Genomic DNA, 19,450 nt, shown 5'->3' with positions numbered 1-19,450 from the left:
ATTTCAGGCATTATAGGCTACTACAGAACATCCAAAGGATCAGTCTACCCAGACATTCTATTTAACAATTTAGCAGGCCCTGAAAAGGACTTACTTACCTGTTAATAGATTACAGAGTGACTTTATAACAACAATATATTTACAAATTAAAGTCTCCATAATGAAGTGGAGAGCATTACAAAATACCCCAAAAGTGAAAAATGATCCCATCACCTTTGGGCTGGGAAAGACAAGAAGGGAGAAAATTGCCTTATTTAAATAAAGCTCTGAAGCAGCTTAGAGGAGAGAATGGAGGACTGAATATGGACTGGTAACATGCAGTAATGCACAGCAGTATTGCTTCCTGAAGGGTCTGGCTCTGTGGTGCACACACACTAAGGATAATGCACCTGTATGTTCTTGAAGCAGCAGCATTTTTCCACCGCGTAATTTTTTTAAAAGCTACTCACCACACCACCTCTGCATTACCAGCTGCACACGGTAAAAGTTCAGACTAAACCTTTCAGAACTGGATATATGATGATTCAATCTCAGTGAAGAGTGAACCTGAACATCAGACTGAAGTGCAGCCCCCACAGAAGTCCCAGGTTTCCCACCCAGAATGCCCCCAAGCCCCAGCCCCACCCAGCCGTACCATGTCGACCAGGGCCACGTAGAGGAACATGCCGGCGGTGACGGCGAAGATCCAGAGGGTGATGTTGTTGGCGTACTGCCCCACGGCCGTGCCGATGAACATACCGATGTAGGCCATCATGGCTGACAGCAGGTTGTACACGATGGCCTGCTTCACTGTCATCCCTGCCTTCAGCAGCACCGCAAAGTCACCTGGGGGACATGACACAACACGGGCTCGGCCTCAGCGCTGCTCCCAGCAGGAGACAATCGGCCTCCAGGCACTGCCTCACCAAAGTAACAACGCTGCTGCGGGGGCTCAGAGGCCCACTGAGCCACAGGGACCGACTGCCTTGGAAGAATTGTACCTATGTGCAGCAATCCCTTGATTAAAGTATGTTTTAAAGGTGCCTGTTCCTCATGCGGATTGTCAGAAATGTAGCAGTGATTAACTGTGAAGGGTGAATGGAGGAGTCTCATCTGCTCCTGCCACAGAGAGAATACACCTGTGTGGCACACACTCATCTTTACTTCTCAGAAGTTCTCCATGGCACATAAAACCAGAGGCTTAGTTTCAATCAATACCTGTTAAAATTCCTCTTAGCTATCCACACCTCATTATGCAAATCCAGGAAGAGGATAACGAGGCATTTGTTCCCACAAAAAGTGACAATGAATTTGAGCACTAGAAAGTTACACTCACAAAGAATGACTTCACATCCATGTTCAATCAGCTATTGACATGAAGACATGCCAGGTTAATGTGTTTTATTCTGAAATCAGGACAGCTCTGCTAAAATAGCTAGATGCTCTATAAAAATCTAGGCTTCAGTCTTGTAATCAGCTCTTATAGTTTTACTATATTCAAACTGAATTCTTTTGAATGTGAGAAGTGTAAGATGATGTACAGACATGAGGGTAATTAACGTAATATTCTTATGTCTCATATGCCTGAAATTATTTGCTTCACCTAGAATCAAAACTTAGAATCAAAACTTATCAAAATTTAAAAAACCCCCCAAAAATAGGTACTGTGAACTACTCACCCTTTATACAAAGTTAGTTTCATCATGCTATGCTGTCAAGTTCTAAGCACTGTAATATATGCTGCAATGCTTTATGTACTGCAGCAGCTTCACTCAATGATTGTGCAACACTGGTGTCAAACCACGGACATCTGCTCCATTATTCCCCACCTGTGCCCACTACTTACTTATAGCTCAGGAGCAGCCTGTACAAAATGCCTTCCCTCATCACCTCTAAGGGTTTTGAAGTACTTGTTTTACCTCACTTTTGATCATTCAGAGCCAGCAGCTCTTCAAGTGAGCAAGCTGGGAGTACAGACATAGTTCAATCTAGCACAATTTCACATCAGTGGCAAGACAGAAGATTCCTCCTCTCTCTGGCTGCTCTTTTTAAAGTCTGGTGCAGTAAATTTTCATGCAATGTGAAAACAACAGGTTTCATCATGGTTAGCTACCTCCAGAAGAAACGCTTCAACTGGGGGGGGGAAGAATCAATGGCACTGGTAACAGTGCCTACAGGCTTTACCCTAAATGGCCACACCTGCTGAACTTGGCTACAATTGGTACAAAGCCTCTTCTGAAGAGTTCCCACACAGAATTTTACTTACAAAAACCTGTGTTTACTTATGTGACTTAACTTTGTGTAAGACAATGCCACACAGAGTAGTGTGAAACTATAAAATGCATGCTCCTAAGAACATTATTAAAACACTCTCAGAAAGCTTTGCAGAACTGCTGTAACTAGACACTGCCAATGTAATCCTGCAGTAGTACCTACTCTGAAACAATTATTTCTCCCTTACCCTCTGAAGTTCTGGTCACCTCTGCAGCTTCTGCACTGCATTGTGCTTATTATGGTATCACAGCAGCTTTTAGAAAAAGATTTTGTACAGATGGAGCACAGAGTTTCTAGACTTAGTTACCTAATTCATGGGGAAGCTCGTGACAAAATACTGCTATAGATGTACTAATTCCCCCTGTCAGTCCAGCACTAAAAGCTGCTCCTAGAAAAAGAAAAGAAAAAAAAATTAAAATGATATTTCACTATTTTCAGGTCAGAAAATCAATCAACTTTGCAGAGCTGACACCCTTCTGTTAGAATGCACACTAATATTTTCCAGTATGTCTGTGTCCTGTCCCTACATATAAGGGAAATACTGGAAGTACCCTGGATGTGCATTACCACTGCAACCTTTATTACTCATTTATATGAAAGACAAACCCTGGAGAGAACACAACTGGACAAAACTGAGACATAAAGGCGACAAAGCTAACAAATAGCACCACTTTTACATTTTTAGGAACTCTCAAGTACATGAGGGCAGCTAGGAATGCACATGAGCAAGAGTCTGGCTCTCTCCTTTCCAGCTTGGAAATCCAAACTAGTATTTAACCCATAACCTCTCAAGCACTTTGTACATATTCTTAGAAGACATATCAGCGATATTAGTAAGCCAGACCTGGAAAACAATAAAAACATTGCCATATATATCTTTCAGTACTTTTGCATAAGCTAATTTAATTCAATCAACTTTAAGTTCATACCTTAAATAATTCTGAGATGAGAAAACTGGTATTAAATTTCTGTACTGTAGCAGAGAAAAGCACAAAAAGAGCCTGCAGTGAGCAGTCAAAACAGGCAGCATAAAGTAGAAAGAGAAGACATAATCTGAAGACAGAGAGGAGACTTAACTTTCCTCTGGATTCCTCATAGCTTGATATATTAAAAATATGAACATGCTTTTCTAAAATCTACATTTTAGCACAGATTCAGCTGTTTGGGGTTGATAAAGGAATATTTAGAAATGGATTTTCAATACTGTGAAGTTCTCAACAGAAGGCATGGTAATTGTTTTAGGCCTTAGAAGCCATTGTCTAAATGTCTTACATTTAATGTGAAAATGAAGTAACAAGTTAATTTTTAAGGAGTTTAGTTTCTTTAGAAATTGTCTGAAGAAAGTGGAGGAACTGCAGTAGATTCCACTGTTAACTAGAGACCCTGATAAATAGCTTATCCCCCATTCTTCAAAATGGGTGTGTCCCTTCTGCCATTAGCTCAGAACCCTGCACACTCTTAAGCAGCTACCTTAGTAAAAAATCACAAGTGTGGGCTTCAGTCCTCTCCCCACCATGTAGACTTGCATATCCAAATTAATACACTTCACAATTCAAATCACCTTTAGAGCATTGTGTGACTCAAGGTTGATTTAATAAATCTAATAAAATCTATTTGGCACTTCAATTTCTTCTGCACTTGGCTAGAAATAAATCTATACTGACCATGAAGCAAAACCATATTTTGCTTAAACAAAAATTAAATTATCCTAAGTAATAATTCTAAAATATTATTTCTGTAACCTGACTCACAGTGTGTTTTTATTTACAAGTGCTGTATAATTCTTCATATTAACAATAATAGAAATAGTATTACTATTATTGTTCATAAATATCATTCCAAGTAAGACCGGAAGGCATTTATTTATAATTCTAAGGCAGCTAAGACTGAAACAAGAAATGTGGGTTACTGTGCTCCATAAATCCCAAGGTTTGTCTGCACCAATCTCTCCCTGGCAGAGACTGTGACTGCTACTGATAAAACAATTCTGGTGGAAATAGCACAGAATATTAACAAAGGGGAAACTATTAAAATTGACAGCCTTTTAGTTTCGGCTCTGCAGGAGATTGAACAATGCCAGTAACCACAGGTGCTAACTGGAAGCCTTACCTGTGATCACTGATAAGTCAAATATTAGCAGAGTTACTAAAGGTAAGGAGAAACTGTTGAGAAATACTCAGTGCTTTTGCTTACCGATTGCTAAGCCATCACTAAAGTTGTGAATGCCATCTCCCATAATTACCATCCAAGCAATATTAGCTATCCCAGTATCTTTCAGGTCTTTTCCAGAATGACAGTGGCCATGGGAATGATGGGAATGTTTGTGATGCCAGTGGTGACTGTGTTTTCTAGCTATCATTTTATCTTCGCCATGGCTGTCATACTCGGAATCGTGCAGCTCGTGCTCTTGGGCAGCGTGGGAGACATCGTTGTGAGAGTGGCGCAGGTTGTTGTCCTCCTCTACAGACAAGAAGTTTTTGGGAGGGGGCTCCAGCTGCCCATCCAAGTCAGTGAGTTCAGTTTCATTCAGTCGATCTTCAGACAGAACCGAGTCGTCTGCTCCTACATCGAACCAGTTGGGAGAGACACTGAGTTCATTCCTGTTTAACAGCCACCACTGCACCCCTGAACTAAGAGTTAACTGCTCTGGGAAAGCAAAACAACTATTTTAGCACATCCCAGTCTAGTAACCTTGATATCAGCATTCAATCCAAAAACTAAGCCCCTCATTGAGATATTTTTTCACTGATTTGCATGTACAATATATAAAAGTCTCTACTACAAGGCAGCAGCACTGTATCCGTAGCACTCAAAGCCAGTTTTAGCCCAGCCTACGCTCATGCCTGTAATTTTGCTACTGACAAAGTTTATGGTTCAACATTGGCAAAGGAGAGTTGCAGAATGATGATAATGTCTTAGGGCTCTAGATGGGATCTGAATGGCTCAGGAAACCCTACCTGGCTCTGCCTGCACATGCCCATACAGGTCACAGCTCAGCCTCCACTGTCATGCAGACATTTCAAATGCATGTTCCAATCCCTGCACTGCTGAAAGACTTTCCATGCTCTGTGACAGTGCCCCAAATCCCATTTGAGTGGAGCAGGCTGCAGTCCTAACTCTCCCTTCTACAAACCAATCCAATTAAATAAACCTAATTTGTACAAATACAAATTTGTATAGGTTCTTCATCAAGAAATTAATTCTGCAGCCATGCAAGGGAACAGAACGGGAAGGTTATGAAGCAAAGCCTTTGCCCTTCTCTCACCCTGTGAGAAGGGGGATAGACCATTTCTTCTGGGTACACACAGCATGAGCATTCACAGGCTGTCATGAAGGAACAGCGTGCAAAAGTTGTTTTGGATACTTGAGGAATATTCAGGATACTCGGTTGTATTTATGGAAAGAAACAGATTTTGTTTATCTGTGACTGGTCAGATGCTGGAATCTTCAAAGTGGAACAGATATATTCATTGTGTGGGTGTTCGTTTTTGATCTAATTTTTGCCAGGGTTGATCTAATAAGGCACAGCTTAACCAAAACACACCCTGAAAACAAACAAACAAACAAACTCCCAACGACCCACAGCCACCCAAAACATGACTGCTTCAGAAGTCTGAGAACTATCTGTACGATGTATTAGGAAATGTTCAGAGTGCTCTCAGATCTAAGGAAAAAATAAAAACCGATTTAATAGGGAAAAGCCTATTAAGTCTTATTAACAATAATTTGCATAATAGCAGCAAAACTGTACAAGAGGTTACATGCTACACACCATGCCCCAGTAACCTGCTCCTACTTTGGATCTCACAATCGGAGAGAATTCTGACAATAACTGCCTACCTGCAAGGGGTTTCAGCTGGAGCCAGTCAGCATCTGGTCTGTTATTTAATTTGTGATCAGAAAGTTTCCTTCCAATTGGTGACTCTTCAGTCTGGTTTTTTTTGCACCATTTCTGCTTACTCTGCAACAGAAAACAGGTAACATTTGGTTTGTAAATGGACATTGATGGAAATAACAGGAACTGAAATGCTGTCCAAAATTCTCTTCTAAATAGACTGAGCTACTCTCTCGTACCATGCATAACAGAAAAATGTTACTTCAGAATATTGATCTTTAAGGCTCAGCAACAACACCTATCCCAGTGGGAGTTCTTAGCTACCTACCACGGAATCTCACGCCCAAACACACACACAGATATATTTCACTTTAGTAAGAAGGGACATTCTGACAAGGATTGCTCTCACAGCCCAGAAATACTCCCATGCAGCTATTAAGATTTGTTCAAGAAAGCAAACATGCAGCAAGAACAGCTCCTCTAATTTGTTCATTATTTTGTTTTATATTCCTGTAACTTCCTTGTATTTTCCTTTAAGAAAGCAGCAAGCCTTTCTCTATCTGCAGCCCATACAGCAGACCCCAAGGATTTGCCAAAGCAGCCTAGGGGATTTAATTATTTAATTAATCTCAAAGAAGATATGCCCAATGTGACTGTTTGTATCCTTATCAGAAGATCTAAGACATGCCTCCTCCAACACAGAAAATCTTTTGCTGCCTGTCCAGCTCAGACAGCAAGTCTGATGTGAAAACAGAGAACCTGAAAAGTTTTCACAGTCATTTTGGGAGAAGCAGGTGGAGTTTCACCAAAATAATTTTCTTCTCTAAGCTGAATGATAAAGGCAAAAGCTAAAACTGAATTTCCATGCACACTCACACTCCCCAGGGTACCTGCTCTCCTTTTATACCCCCATCATAAATACAGAATGCCCCAAGGACTAAGAATCCAATAATTTTTAGAAAAACAAGTTAAAATTTGACTGGCAATTTATAGAAAACAGGAGGTCTGAAAATTTTAGCATTTTTCTGATGTGGAAAACCTGGATACCTCTGTTACACTGGCATTGTTAGATATTAGCATACTGCTGAATTTCTTGTAAATTGTCTGGCGATTGCTGGCTCTATAACCAGGTGCTCCTTACACACTGCTTCTCCCGTTTCTGCAAAAAACTCCAGGGCGCTGTAGAGGAAGAGCTGCACACTCTTTTACTTAAATCTGCCTCCAGATGTAGTGGCCAGAGAGCTGCAGCTTCCTCCATCAGATTTCTACACTGTTTTCCCAAGTTACCTTGTTGAGAAAAGCAACTTCTTTAGGAAAGGGATCCATCACATAGCATCAGACAGAATACAGAGCAGCAGCACTCGTTCACAGAGTGAAGCAGACAATTCCTCAGCACTCACACGGTAACTTTAGGTAATGCATTTTTAAACAGCAAACAATTTTAGTACATACCTTTTGCTTATTGTAATGTTTGTACATTCTTATACAATGCTCAATGATGAACAGAACATAAATGCCTCCAAGTGCCAAGAGCCCTTTGAGCACTGGGTCATTTTCCTCCAGAAAGCCCTCAGCGTGTGCCGCATGTGCGTGGCTGTGCCGGTGGGAGCGCCTGTGCTCGTGCACATGGCCTTGGCCATGGTGGTGGCTGTGGTTGTGGCCTCCATGGGACTGGTGGGAGAGACAACAGTGACTCCACTGGGGCAATCTGACATTGAAATGGCACTGAGCTCAGGTGAAACAATGTGGCACTGGGCCAGAAAAAATAACAGAAACCCCCACCCTTTTTTGGCTTTTCTTCACACTAAAACATCTTGCCATGTATGTTTTTCAAATGACTATTCATTACACTAATCAATTAAAAGAATTCCTCTGGGAATTCTTTTTTTTTGAGCGAGGTAGATAATCTAGCTTCAGCTTTTCTCTCACAATGCTGAAGATGAGACTAACAGTCAGAAATGTGACAAGGAATTACCATTCTTACACTCCCATTAGCAACCAAGCCTTATGATTTTTTAAACCATTACAGTCAATTACAGCCTTAATTCTGATCTGAAATATAGACTTAAAAAGAACCCCAAAACCATGACCAAAAATGTGTATTAGAATTATACAAAGAAAACATGGAAATATTAGTCTTTGTGCTAAACAAATGAGGTAACAAAATTCTAGAACATTTCCCCTTTTTAGAATTACAGTACACCATCACAAATTAAAAGGTGCTTACCTTCCCAGGAACTTGGCAATTGCTTGATTCAGTACATTAGAGGTTACTTTCTCCCCCAAATGTAGTAACCAGGCAGGTTAATCCCCAGGAAATACTTTTAGGTGGTACTGATACACAACTATCAGTAAACAAGAGACAGCAATACTGCTAACTTTAAAATACTCGTCGGGCTCATGAGCGTTTTAGAATAGTGTGACATCAGTTCAACTATGAATACACAACTACTTCCCCCCTGCCCCCCTTTTTTTGTGGGGGGAACACATTTCCTTTCTTTTTGTTAGCAGAAAGTCTCCAACAGTGTTTCAGGGTGTCTTTCACAGTCAAGTCAATCTACGTGTGCATCAGTGAACATTTATTTATTGACACTATCAAACAGTTCCTTGAAAATTCTAGACTCATTTACAGTTAAGAATAAAAGGTTAAGGAGACAATACTTACATGTGGCAAGAGATGGAGCAGTGCATCTCCACTCATTGTTCCTACAGCCAGAGCTACCAAGAAAGTTAGAAGAAATTTGAAGCACCATTGGTTAATGATGGGAACCAAGATCACACCTAGCAAGGAAAGCAGGCTAATGACGGTGATAGAGATGATACCACAAAACCAGGCTGTGGAAGAAATGAACACAGAAAGGTTATCAGAACAACACCTGGAAAACTTTTAAGACTGATTAATGACTTTCAACAATCTCTTAAGAAGGTGACTTTCCTTTAACCTAAGTTGTGTGATTAGTCATTCAAAAGGTGCTGAAAAATACAAAGGCAATACTGAAGTTCACAGCAAAAAAAACCCCAAACAAACACAGGCTTACTCACAGTACAGTATAATACAGTGAGACATGAGAAGACAACTAGCTAAAAAGAGCCCAGCAATTATTCCTGACTGTTAAGTTTCAGCTTTGCAGCCCTTTATGTAACAAAAGGCAAAAGGTTTCATATCAGAACAAAACCATCTCTGCTGCTTAACTTACTAGGGCACTACAAGCACTAATGTGTATTTAACAGTTGTTTTTAATATGGTTCTGATGCAAATTTTTTCTGGATTCCATATTTCTTCCCCTGTTTGGAGTCACATATTTAGTTTGACACTATTTATTTCACCTGGTGCTTTGAAACATACATTTTTATTCATGAGAAGCCTCAACCTTTGGCAGAAGAACTCTAAAATCGAATGCTACAATAAGAGCTTGAAAAGCTGAAAGCAACTTGCTACCACCAAATAGCAGCATTTATTTTGCCTGAGAATCTCTGCTGCTGCCATTAGAAGAAGTGATAATGGAATGTGGTACACCCAACATATTCTTGGTAATTAGGGAAGATGTGAAAATTTCTACATGACATTGAGAAGAAGGAATTACACAACAAACAGATGCTATAAACAAAGAGACGTGGCTCTTGCAGTCAGCATCCCAACCTAATAAAATATTTTCTTTAAGTTTTAGCATAAAGGCTTTGATTTTCTTCCAGGGTTTTTTTCTAGCTCCATTTTTATTCAAAAACGTTTATACAACTTGCCAACTTTAATACAAGTTAACAACTCCTGATTCAAAATCACTAACATTTCCACATTTCACAGCACGATCTGACTTTCCTTGCATCTGTGAGGGTCCCCAAGTAGGGGAAAACATCCTGGAAAATGGGGCAGGGTATGGGTGAGAGGAGAAGAAAAAAGGAACAAATATGTTGTAGCTGCTCAGTGTCAACATCAGGGTGAAACATCCCAAGAATTCTGTCTGTACCAAACCCACTATGGAGCAGATTTGACAAGAATTTGCCAACAGAAGTGTGGATGCTGCAGGCTCGGTCTCGTTCAACACCAAAGCTCACAACATCTGCTACTTCAAATTTTGTTTTGGGATATCCATTCTTATAAAATCTGTAGCTGTCATTCCACAACACTGCAAAAAAGGAAACAGTCCAACTGAAATGCAAGGTGTACAAGGCCACATCCACTGGGAGGAAATGACTGGAAAAAGCTTTAGACAGTATGAGGTGTGCACTGACAGACAGGAGTACCGAGACCAGAGAGAAAGAGTTGGTGATAAGGCAAGGTCTGCTGTCAGATGAGGAACCAAAAAACACAGGCTGGACAACAGGAATACTAAAGTAGGTCTAAAGTTGAAGCAGGACCCCAATAACCAAAATACTGCCACAGCCTTGACTGATCCCCAGAGCACTTCAGCCACGTACCCTGGATTGACAGGCTCTGCTGAAACCCAGAGTATGTGGACCTGTCCTTCAATGCTCAACCACGAACACATGCACAAGCAGCCCAAATAAAAAATGACACAGCCATTGGGCAGGAGGCTGCCCCCAGTCTGGACATACTCTGGTGCTAAGTGCCAGGTTAGATGATCAACAGCCTTACATGGAGAAAAAAGGAAAGGCTTAAGTTTCATGTATCACAGCAGATTTGGCAGACACACCTCTGAGGGGCTGGAATACTCCTGTGAATGCTACAGGACCTAAACACGGCATCATGACTAAGATAAGGCCCATGAGATTAGAATATGGTATCTGTGCCCCTCTCGGATCGAGCTCCAGGGAGCACTGGCATCTGCACAGGCAGAGTTACAGCTCGTATCTGATCTGAAATACATCTCATCAACAGCTCGAGGCGATCTCCATCTTTAAACAAACAGCTCCCTGTTTACTCGAGTGACTTCTATTGGCTTTGTTCCTAGCAGGGTGTGCCTGTCCTTTCCAGGAGTCCTCAGTGGTGACAATGCCCCCTCTTCCAGCAGGTACACTGGGAAAGCTCAATTCTATGAGCCTAGATGATGTTGCAGAACTGTCTGAAATTACAGGAAGAAAACCCAACATGGCTTCCTAAGTTTTTGGCCATCAGTTAAATAAATTACCTTCCTTTAGAAAACCACACTAGCAGAGGTAATGGAAAACTCACAGGTTGGTATCAATGAACAGAAGCAACACTAGCCTGTTATGATTTTTTGAAAACTTTAACTAAAAGTAAAGTAAACCTCAGAAAGCTCATGTTTAAAAGTGACTGCATCCTCCTAACTTTGGGGAATACTTCTATCTAAAAATGTTTATATTAGCTCAGGTGGGCACACGCTTTCATTTTAGTACAATCCTACAACCTATAGGTTAAGTTACTCTATCACAGATGTTTGCCCTATACCTCCTACACTCCCCATACTCAAATTAGGAGTTGTTATTTTGTGATTAATTTCCTCACATAAGAAGGAACAATTATTATTATATCAACTGAAATCTTGCCGTAGTTAATACAAGAGAAAACAGGAAATTGTCAAGAAGAATGATTTATCATTATCTAATCAAGCTGATCTGTTCCGGAGGTTACCGTTTGAGAGACAAATCAACAAGTTCGAACCCAAATTTTTACAACTAACTGGCAAAGGTGTTACTTATACTCAAGGTATCAGATGCCGTAAAACATGTTAAGCATTCACAATAAGCTTCACTAATTTTGCAAATTAAGTCTCTTAAAATGTTAAAGGTCTCTAAGCTGAGTTATTCATCAACTCCCTTTCTCATTACAGAGAAATAAAATGCAATCTTTTAAAACGAAGCACTCATCTGTAGAAGCTTCCTAATTAAACTGGTTCAAAGCATGTGCAACATGACAGTTTTGTATAGGGTTTTAACATTTTAATTGGCAGAAGATGCTTAGAGCTACTCTAGCAATGCTCTTGGTAATAAGGCAGGGGTCAGCTCTTACTACACTGAGACCACACCACAAAGCAATTTGCTGTTGTACAAAACACACTGTGTCTGGGTTACAGCAATCTCTGAACAGCTAACAAGATAGGAGATGGGTCACTAGAGGAGATTTATCTGTAGGAAGTTAATTACTCTAATGACTCGAGAATTGTTAAGAAAGATTACCAGCAATGCATTCTTTCCAACAGTTGTTAACATCTATGAGAATGTAGTTACTTCAGGCTTTACTTCTAATGATGCTAATAAGCACTTATGTACTAATCAATAGTAACATTACTTTTATTTTCAAAATACTGACATTATACCCAAGGTTTTTTAGATTTAGAATATTTTAATGCAACTAAACATCAACAGTTCCATTATCATTTATGAAAGATAGCAGTGGCAAACATGTATTTGAACAGTACATTCGGTTATGAAATCACAACAATAGGTTCTGCCCTTAAAGTCACTACTTCAACAGCAGTAAAAATATTTTTAGCTTAGAACTATGGCAATGAGGTAAGAAGTCTACTCAGTTTTACTCAAGGTACACACAAAAAAATTGAAACTGCCAACAGAGGATTTTGATGGAAAAATTTTCATGTGCTTAGAGAGAAACAGTACAGAGTAATTGACACTGGAAGTAAGAAAAGGGAAGTGTCAGAAATGGCAGTTAAAATGCTCTTGTACTTGCTTATTTCTTAAGTTCACCAAAAATTCTGGATGTCAATTCTACAAATTTGTATCACTGCTAAAATATAAAAATGGTAACACCTCATATCTTATTTTCCAGTGAATGAACTGTGATGAAAGTGTTGTTTTCTGTTCACGAATTAACAGGTCCAGGTCAAATTTATTAAGAAATTTAATGCCAGAGTAACACTGCAACTTTCCAACTTTGAGATAAACATATGGACCACTAAGAAAAAAAGACATAACATATATTAAAGAATGGCAATAATCCAAACTGTGGGTGGACTTGGTCATCCCCAGAGGTGCTTTTGTCTCCAAAGATTCTCTTCCTTGCTCATGTTGCTACTACAAGTATTCAGCATCTCAAGCTATGTTGGAAGAATATACAGGCCAAAATGCCCAGGCCCAATATTAAGAGGTTAGGCCTCAATAGAGGGGAAAAAAACCAAACAAAAAACAACACCACAAACCACAAGCAAACATAAAATAGTGGAAATAATAGTTAAAAAAGATGAAAAGGTACAAACCCAAAAGGTGCCTCCTTGATTCATGGTTACCAAGGAGAAGCTGTGACACCACCTACCAGGCTGCTGTGACACTGAAGTTTATATTTACAGTGCAAATAATTTTGAAAGCTTCAGATGTTACACACCTACCTGATGCACCTGTTTTATCGTTACTCTCGACTGATGCATTTTTACTTTTCGTAAAATCTTCCAGCTCATTGTAATGTACAATGCAAAGCCTTCTCTCAATCTGGTATAGCAGAGCAGGACACATGTACACAAACAGCTCAGGAGATATTAGAGAGCTGGCTTCCAGACCATAGTACCGTAGCAGCTGTGTAGCATTTAAGCACTGCAAGCAAATTGTACAAACAAATTAAATATAAAAGCATCTATTTCTACTTATGGAAAATGCAGCATATTATTTGAGAACACAAAGCAGAAAGTTTGATCCAAACGTTCCACCAGTGCCAAAACATGTCTTACTGATCTAAGTGGTTTATGAGGGGAAAGAAACACTAAAAATATCTGCACTGCAAACTCGAGTCTCCCAACACCTACGTAACTTTTGATAAATGTCAATGAAAAGGAGTTTCCATATTCTTTGCACAGTACAAGCAATGAAGAAAGAGCAACAGGTGAAGAGTGGAAAAATGTAAATCCAAAATAGGTTTTTAAACCCTTCTGTTTACCTACCAACCTTCTGTGTTTTAAGTTTCACTTTTTAATGCAGTTTGAAACCTCGAACTCGGCACTCCCTCCCATCCTTCTAGTTTAAAATTATGACATCACAAGGTCCTGCATCTGTAGTTAACTGTAAGGGGAAGGGATTTATGGTGCTTGCAGAAATAATGGATGCTAAAGGACAAAATAGAAGACCTTCCACCGACCACAGTGCTACTGAAGGTACATCTGCAATTGCTTCTTAATCTCTTAGGACAAAGGTATCAGAGGTGTGCTGAAAAGATGCAGGTGTTTTAGGAAAGAATGTCTGTGCAGTTTTCAAAGATGGTAATGATCTCAGATTCAGAAAGAAGTCCAAAAAAAGGTGCGTGTGGTGGCAGTATTCCTCATTACTGGGAAGGGAGAAAACCTCACCTGTAAGCAGGGTATCTCAGAAAGCTTTAAGGATCAACTTCATGCAGACAACTAGGCATGATAGGTCTCTGAGAAAAGATGGGTGATGGGCACACAGAAATGCAGACAGATAAAGCTCAGAACTGTGGCAGTGACCTTTAGCACTGTCACTCTGCCATCTGTATTACACTACAGTCCCAAACGTGCCTCTCTGTTATTTGTGGGTACGCACCTTCAATTATTATGTGACAGCACTGAAACTCAACTTACCAGCTCTCCATTTCATACTCACCTCTTCATGCTCGTGCTCATCTTCACTATGATCCTTGTGACCACGTGCTGCAGGAAGAGCATGTTTCCTCACACTGATCTGCTTGTGAGATGCCTCTCGCTTGCTGGTGTGGCGGTGCCCGTCGGCACTGCCCAAACTGCCATCCTGGTGTCCGTGGCTGGCAGAGCGGTCACTGCTGTGGTCATGGTGGTGCACATGCAAGTGAGAGGCATCATGGACATGGTCATGTTTATGAACACGATTGTGCTCGTACTGATCACCAGGGTCATGCTCTGGGGCGTAATCCCACGTAGCGTCTCCTGACGTCTCGCTGATCTTCTTTTGCTTCTTCTTCTGTTTCCGTTGTTTCCGTTCTGGCTGGTCCTGAGTCGTGTTTGTCTCTGTGGAAGGTTCATGGCTCTGCTCTGCATGGTCGCTGTGAGCGATGGAATCATTGCGGGAGTGGCGGGTGCCATTGTGCTCGTGCCGGTGCGGGCGCGAGTGGTGGTGGTGGTGGTGACGGCGGCTCTGGTTATGAACGTGTTTGCCATCCTCCTTCACTGAGGGCACCACTGCATCTCTCCCGGTGTCACATTTATGATTTCTCTTTGCAGACACACCAGCCGTGGTCTGGTTTTCTGACTCTGAGTGGCTGTGAGCATGGTTATGAGGATGAAAATGCTTTCCTTCCTGCACTTCCAAAGCATACAAGTGAGAAACGTGGTCATGGCCAATATCATCATGATTTATCATCACTACTTTTACCTCTCCCAAACCAAGGCTTATTAACAGTTTTTCCAGGCCAAAAAAAGATAATCTTCCATTTTCACCATAGCGATCAAAAATCTTTTCAATGTAGTATTTTTGTTCATTTTCTGCTTCCAATGTTGAAAATTTACTGGGCATAGATTCTGTTCCTCCATTCTGGAAGTACGATTCATTTGAGATCTGATAGTCATTATGGTCATGTACACGATCCTTTTTGGGACCACTGTTATGTCCATCTCCATGGCAATGATTGCACTGATGAAAAATAAATGTCAGCAAACAAATGATGCAAAATTTTGTGTGCATGTGTACCTTCATCTCTGTTTCCTACAAGAAACACAAAGAAGCACTTAGCTGTAAAAGCAATCTCAATGTCAATTTATACGGCATACCAGTTTGGTACTTATGCCAACTGAATCACTCACAAAACTTTTTAGATATTGGCAATAAAAGAATAGCAATTGAAGTACTTTTACTGCAGAAATTGTATTAATGTACTTTTCTTATCCAACAGTGAAATAAACTCTGTGTATTTTATAGATGCTGTTTTACAAACCATACTTACAGGAGGCAATGATAAGAAAAAGATTAACAACATTTACAGTCAGTCATATCAGAACATTTTTGTGCATATTTTCAGAGGCATCTATGCTTATGATAACCTACAATACCGAAAATCTTGATAAAACACAAGCTACAAAAGAATAAAAATTCTTTTTAAATAACAATGCTGTATTTTCCTGTTCACTGAAGTGACAGGCAGGTAATACAGCTGAAAACCCACATACCATTTGTTCTCTTTTGTGTTGCTGAAGTGCCTCCACTCAACACACACTGCACAATTCCCTATTTTGAAATTGGCCATTACCAATGTAAAAACAAGTTGTCATTAACCAGCTTCAATGTATTGCTTAAATATTCGTATTTTAGTACTTTTTACTTTGGTTTACTGACTTCAAAGATCTACGTGGACATCTATTTAAAAGTAGGGTTATATGGAAAAAACCTGCTTATGCAACTCAAAAAATACTGTTATTGCTGACAATTGTCAAGCTGGAAGCAGCTAGTGCTGATTTTTAGAAATTATATCATTGAGACAATGTGGTTTTCAATTTAGTGTTACACGTAAAATACTCGCAATTCAACACCAGGTTATGAAGGAGACACTGTAAAATTTCAAAAAATGTGTTCAGAATTGAAAACAATTCACCATTTTACATTTTCACCATTGCAGCAAATGCAAGGATGTAAGGGAACAGGAAACAGGCCAGCTGTGTTTTAAGCTTTTAACACTGCCAGCAGTTTTAGTTCCTGATGTGCACCTTGACTAGAGCTGCCACTGGCCCTACATTCACGGGCACGAGTGACCTGGTCAGCACATCCTAAAGTGCCACTGACTCTCACACAAGACAGGAGAAATCTGGTTGTCCTTCCCAAGCCCCCCACAGCTGCTCACTAAAATGTGCTTTGTGAAATCGGCCAGGAAAGTGCTCTGCAGCAAACCACAAACATTTGCAGTCCATCTTATTCTCCTAAAATACCAGCTTGCTGTTTTGTGTTTCAACACTTGTAACCACATTATTGCACACACACACAAAAAATCTGTTGGAAGCTCCTACACTTGTAACAGGCTGGCAGAGAAAAGGAAGGAGCTGTCTTCTTAGGACTTCACATGGCAAACAGATGTGTCAACACAGAAGACCTTTCTCCTGTTAACCTCTACAAATCCAAAATATGAAAATTCACTTTTCAATGGAGCTTCAAACACTTACAGAATTTTTTAGAAAAGCAAAACTCTCTTTTGCAATACTGTCCCATTTAAAAATATAAGCCCAGAAGAATATGTGTCAGATGGAGGCATCTGCATCAAAACTGATTCCACGGACATCAGACAGGTCAGTGGCTACTCATTGTACATTAGTGGTTTATTTTTATAAACAGCTGATGTTCAATCATCAGTCTGGAATGACCATGGTTTCTCTCCAGTTCAATCCCCTACATTCCAGTTACTGATTTCAGGGCCACGATAAACTTTTTCAAGTAGTTCAGTATGATAAGTTCATCCCCAAAATTTACTGAAATATTGTTTTCATGTATTAATATATATATATTAAGCAATAACACTTTCGTAGGTAAGACACCTTTTCTCCCCCTTTGCCACATAATGGTAATAGAACCAGAACAAGCAAAATTAAATTATTTTCATTTAAACAAGCATGATCCAGACTAAAATATCTCTACCAGGAAATTCATGTCTAAAGCACGCTCATAATCCTTTTCACAACCTCATGATCTTTTCCATGTGACTGTCTCATACAATACTACTAAAACATTACATGGAAACTTTAGTCATGCATCCATAATTGTGGTTTAGCTTTGAATGGTACCTTTTCTCCATGCCCTAATGGTTAAAATAGTTTGTAACCTAGGATTGTGATTCATTGATGAAAAACAAGAGCTGAGCAGTATCAGACAAATTTCAAAATCAATTACTTGTCTGTCTTCAGTTTAAACAGTAATAACCCTAGCAAAGTATTTTGATCTTCTATTGTATAATATTCTGTATCTTCTATTGCAAATCTTGTTATGGAACTGATACTTAAAAAATAAATGTACCCATAATAAAAAGTTTCCAAAAGAACAACCAGAAAGAGTTAATTCTTTCTTTCTTTTTAAACAAGCTTCATTATTCTCTAGGCAACTGTAAATAGCTGTCACGTTTAACCTGTCAGGCAGTACTCATATGTGTATAATACTGGAAAGCTGAATTCCAAGTTCTATACACTTCAGTGGCACAAAATTGTATATAGCTGATCTCATTATAGCAACACTAAGACCCTCAAATCCCCTCAGGAGAATATGCAAGGGCAGCCTGAGGACAAGGCTACACCGAAGTTGAAAAGGATTCTGCCTATTACTGCTGCCAGCCTTTGCCTATTTCTGTTGACTCCTTTGATTCCCTGCTGTCTCCCCTCCTCCCCTCCAAACCTCCTGACAGGCAGGAATGCAATCCCAGCCAGACAGGAGAGAAAACAACTCCAAGCTGTGGGTTGGTAAGAAACTACAGCACCCGTAAAGGGCACGGCTGAAATAACAGCACCTGCTACATTTTCTCTGAGCTGCAACAAGAACAAGTGGAGTCCTTCCTGACACCTCAGGCAGCGGGACAACCCCACCCCAAGCCAAGCTCCGAAATTAGACTGTGTACATTTGCAGGGGCAAAGATGAAGTGTGTCCCACCAGAGGGCATTTCGCAAAAGCACCTGGTGCTGCCCAGTGCACCCCGTCCCCTCCCCACTCAGCAGCGTGAGAGATCATTCCCAGCAAATGCAGAGAGACTGAACCATCCACACACACACAGAGGCTCGAGGTCAAAGCACCTGAGCAGTACGTAGGCACCTTCTCTGTGTGGAAAACTCAGCACATCTCTATGCAAACCACTGTCTGCCTAGAGTGTTTCAGCTACTTAAGCAAAGGCACCTGTGATCAGAGTTGGGTTTGGTTTTGCTTCTTTTTAAAATCCTTTTTTCATTCAATTTCCCTTGGATTTCTGAAATATATCCACCAGGCTTGCTATTTCAACTGTTCTTCATAATATAGCACTTTATGCCTTAAAGCCTGGAATATGAACATGATTTGGGGGGACATCTTTGTTTATTTATCACCAACTGCTTCACTGAAACTAGAAAACTAGTTCAAGAGTTAGGCTTTACTTAAAACAACAAACTTGGATTCAAATAATGTGGTCATACAAAATTCAAACTCAAATGAAAGCCACATCTGTTATTCCAGCATTTGCAGCCCATGCAGTACAGCATTTTTTCACTGTACAGTGCTGACTAGAATACTTTAAGTGCCCAGCTTTCTTCCCCCTAACCCTTCTTCTTGTCTGCTCCCAACAATTTTAATAACCTGAAATATTTCTAATATAAATGCACTGATTTCTTCCCTTCCCACGCTCCTTCCCAAGTAATTTCAGTTTCTCCTCCTTGTTGTTCAACTTTCTTATCCTTGTTTTCTATGCAGAATGTTCTGCTCATCTACAAAAAACATTTTTGACTCCTCTAAGTTACTCAGCTTGAATGCCACAGAGAGTAAAGGGCCTTAGCAAGATTTCCTAAGTTGCACCAAACA

The 19,450-nt window shown here is 40.2% G+C and overlaps 1 protein-coding gene across 8 annotated transcripts in view; it reads right to left on the bottom strand.

The window, feature by feature from the left end:
- SLC39A10 (solute carrier family 39 member 10) overlaps positions 1-19,450 on the bottom strand; it is a 75,079-nt gene that overhangs the window by 5,902 nt on the left and 49,727 nt on the right. For all 8 annotated transcript variants that reach the window (XM_032115113.1, XM_032115105.1, XM_032115110.1 and 5 more), the window contains 8 exons: positions 14,570-15,643; positions 13,351-13,552; positions 8,754-8,923; positions 7,541-7,759; positions 6,094-6,214; positions 4,447-4,815; positions 2,561-2,641; positions 635-825 (listed from right to left, as the gene is read on the bottom strand). In XM_032115113.1, the coding sequence (XP_031971004.1) occupies positions 635-825; positions 2,561-2,641; positions 4,447-4,815; positions 6,094-6,214; positions 7,541-7,759; positions 8,754-8,923; positions 13,351-13,552; positions 14,570-15,634 (2,418 nt within the window). In that variant the 5' untranslated portion in view covers positions 15,635-15,643. The remainder of the gene's footprint in view (positions 1-634; positions 826-2,560; positions 2,642-4,446; positions 4,816-6,093; positions 6,215-7,540; positions 7,760-8,753; positions 8,924-13,350; positions 13,553-14,569; positions 15,644-19,450) is intronic.

This window comes from Corvus moneduloides, chromosome 7 (assembly GCF_009650955.1).
Source record: "Corvus moneduloides isolate bCorMon1 chromosome 7, bCorMon1.pri, whole genome shotgun sequence".
Classification (NCBI taxonomy): domain Eukaryota; kingdom Metazoa; phylum Chordata; class Aves; order Passeriformes; family Corvidae; genus Corvus; species Corvus moneduloides.
Note: the sequence above shows the minus strand (reverse complement) of the source record. Positions and strands in the feature narration are given on the sequence as shown.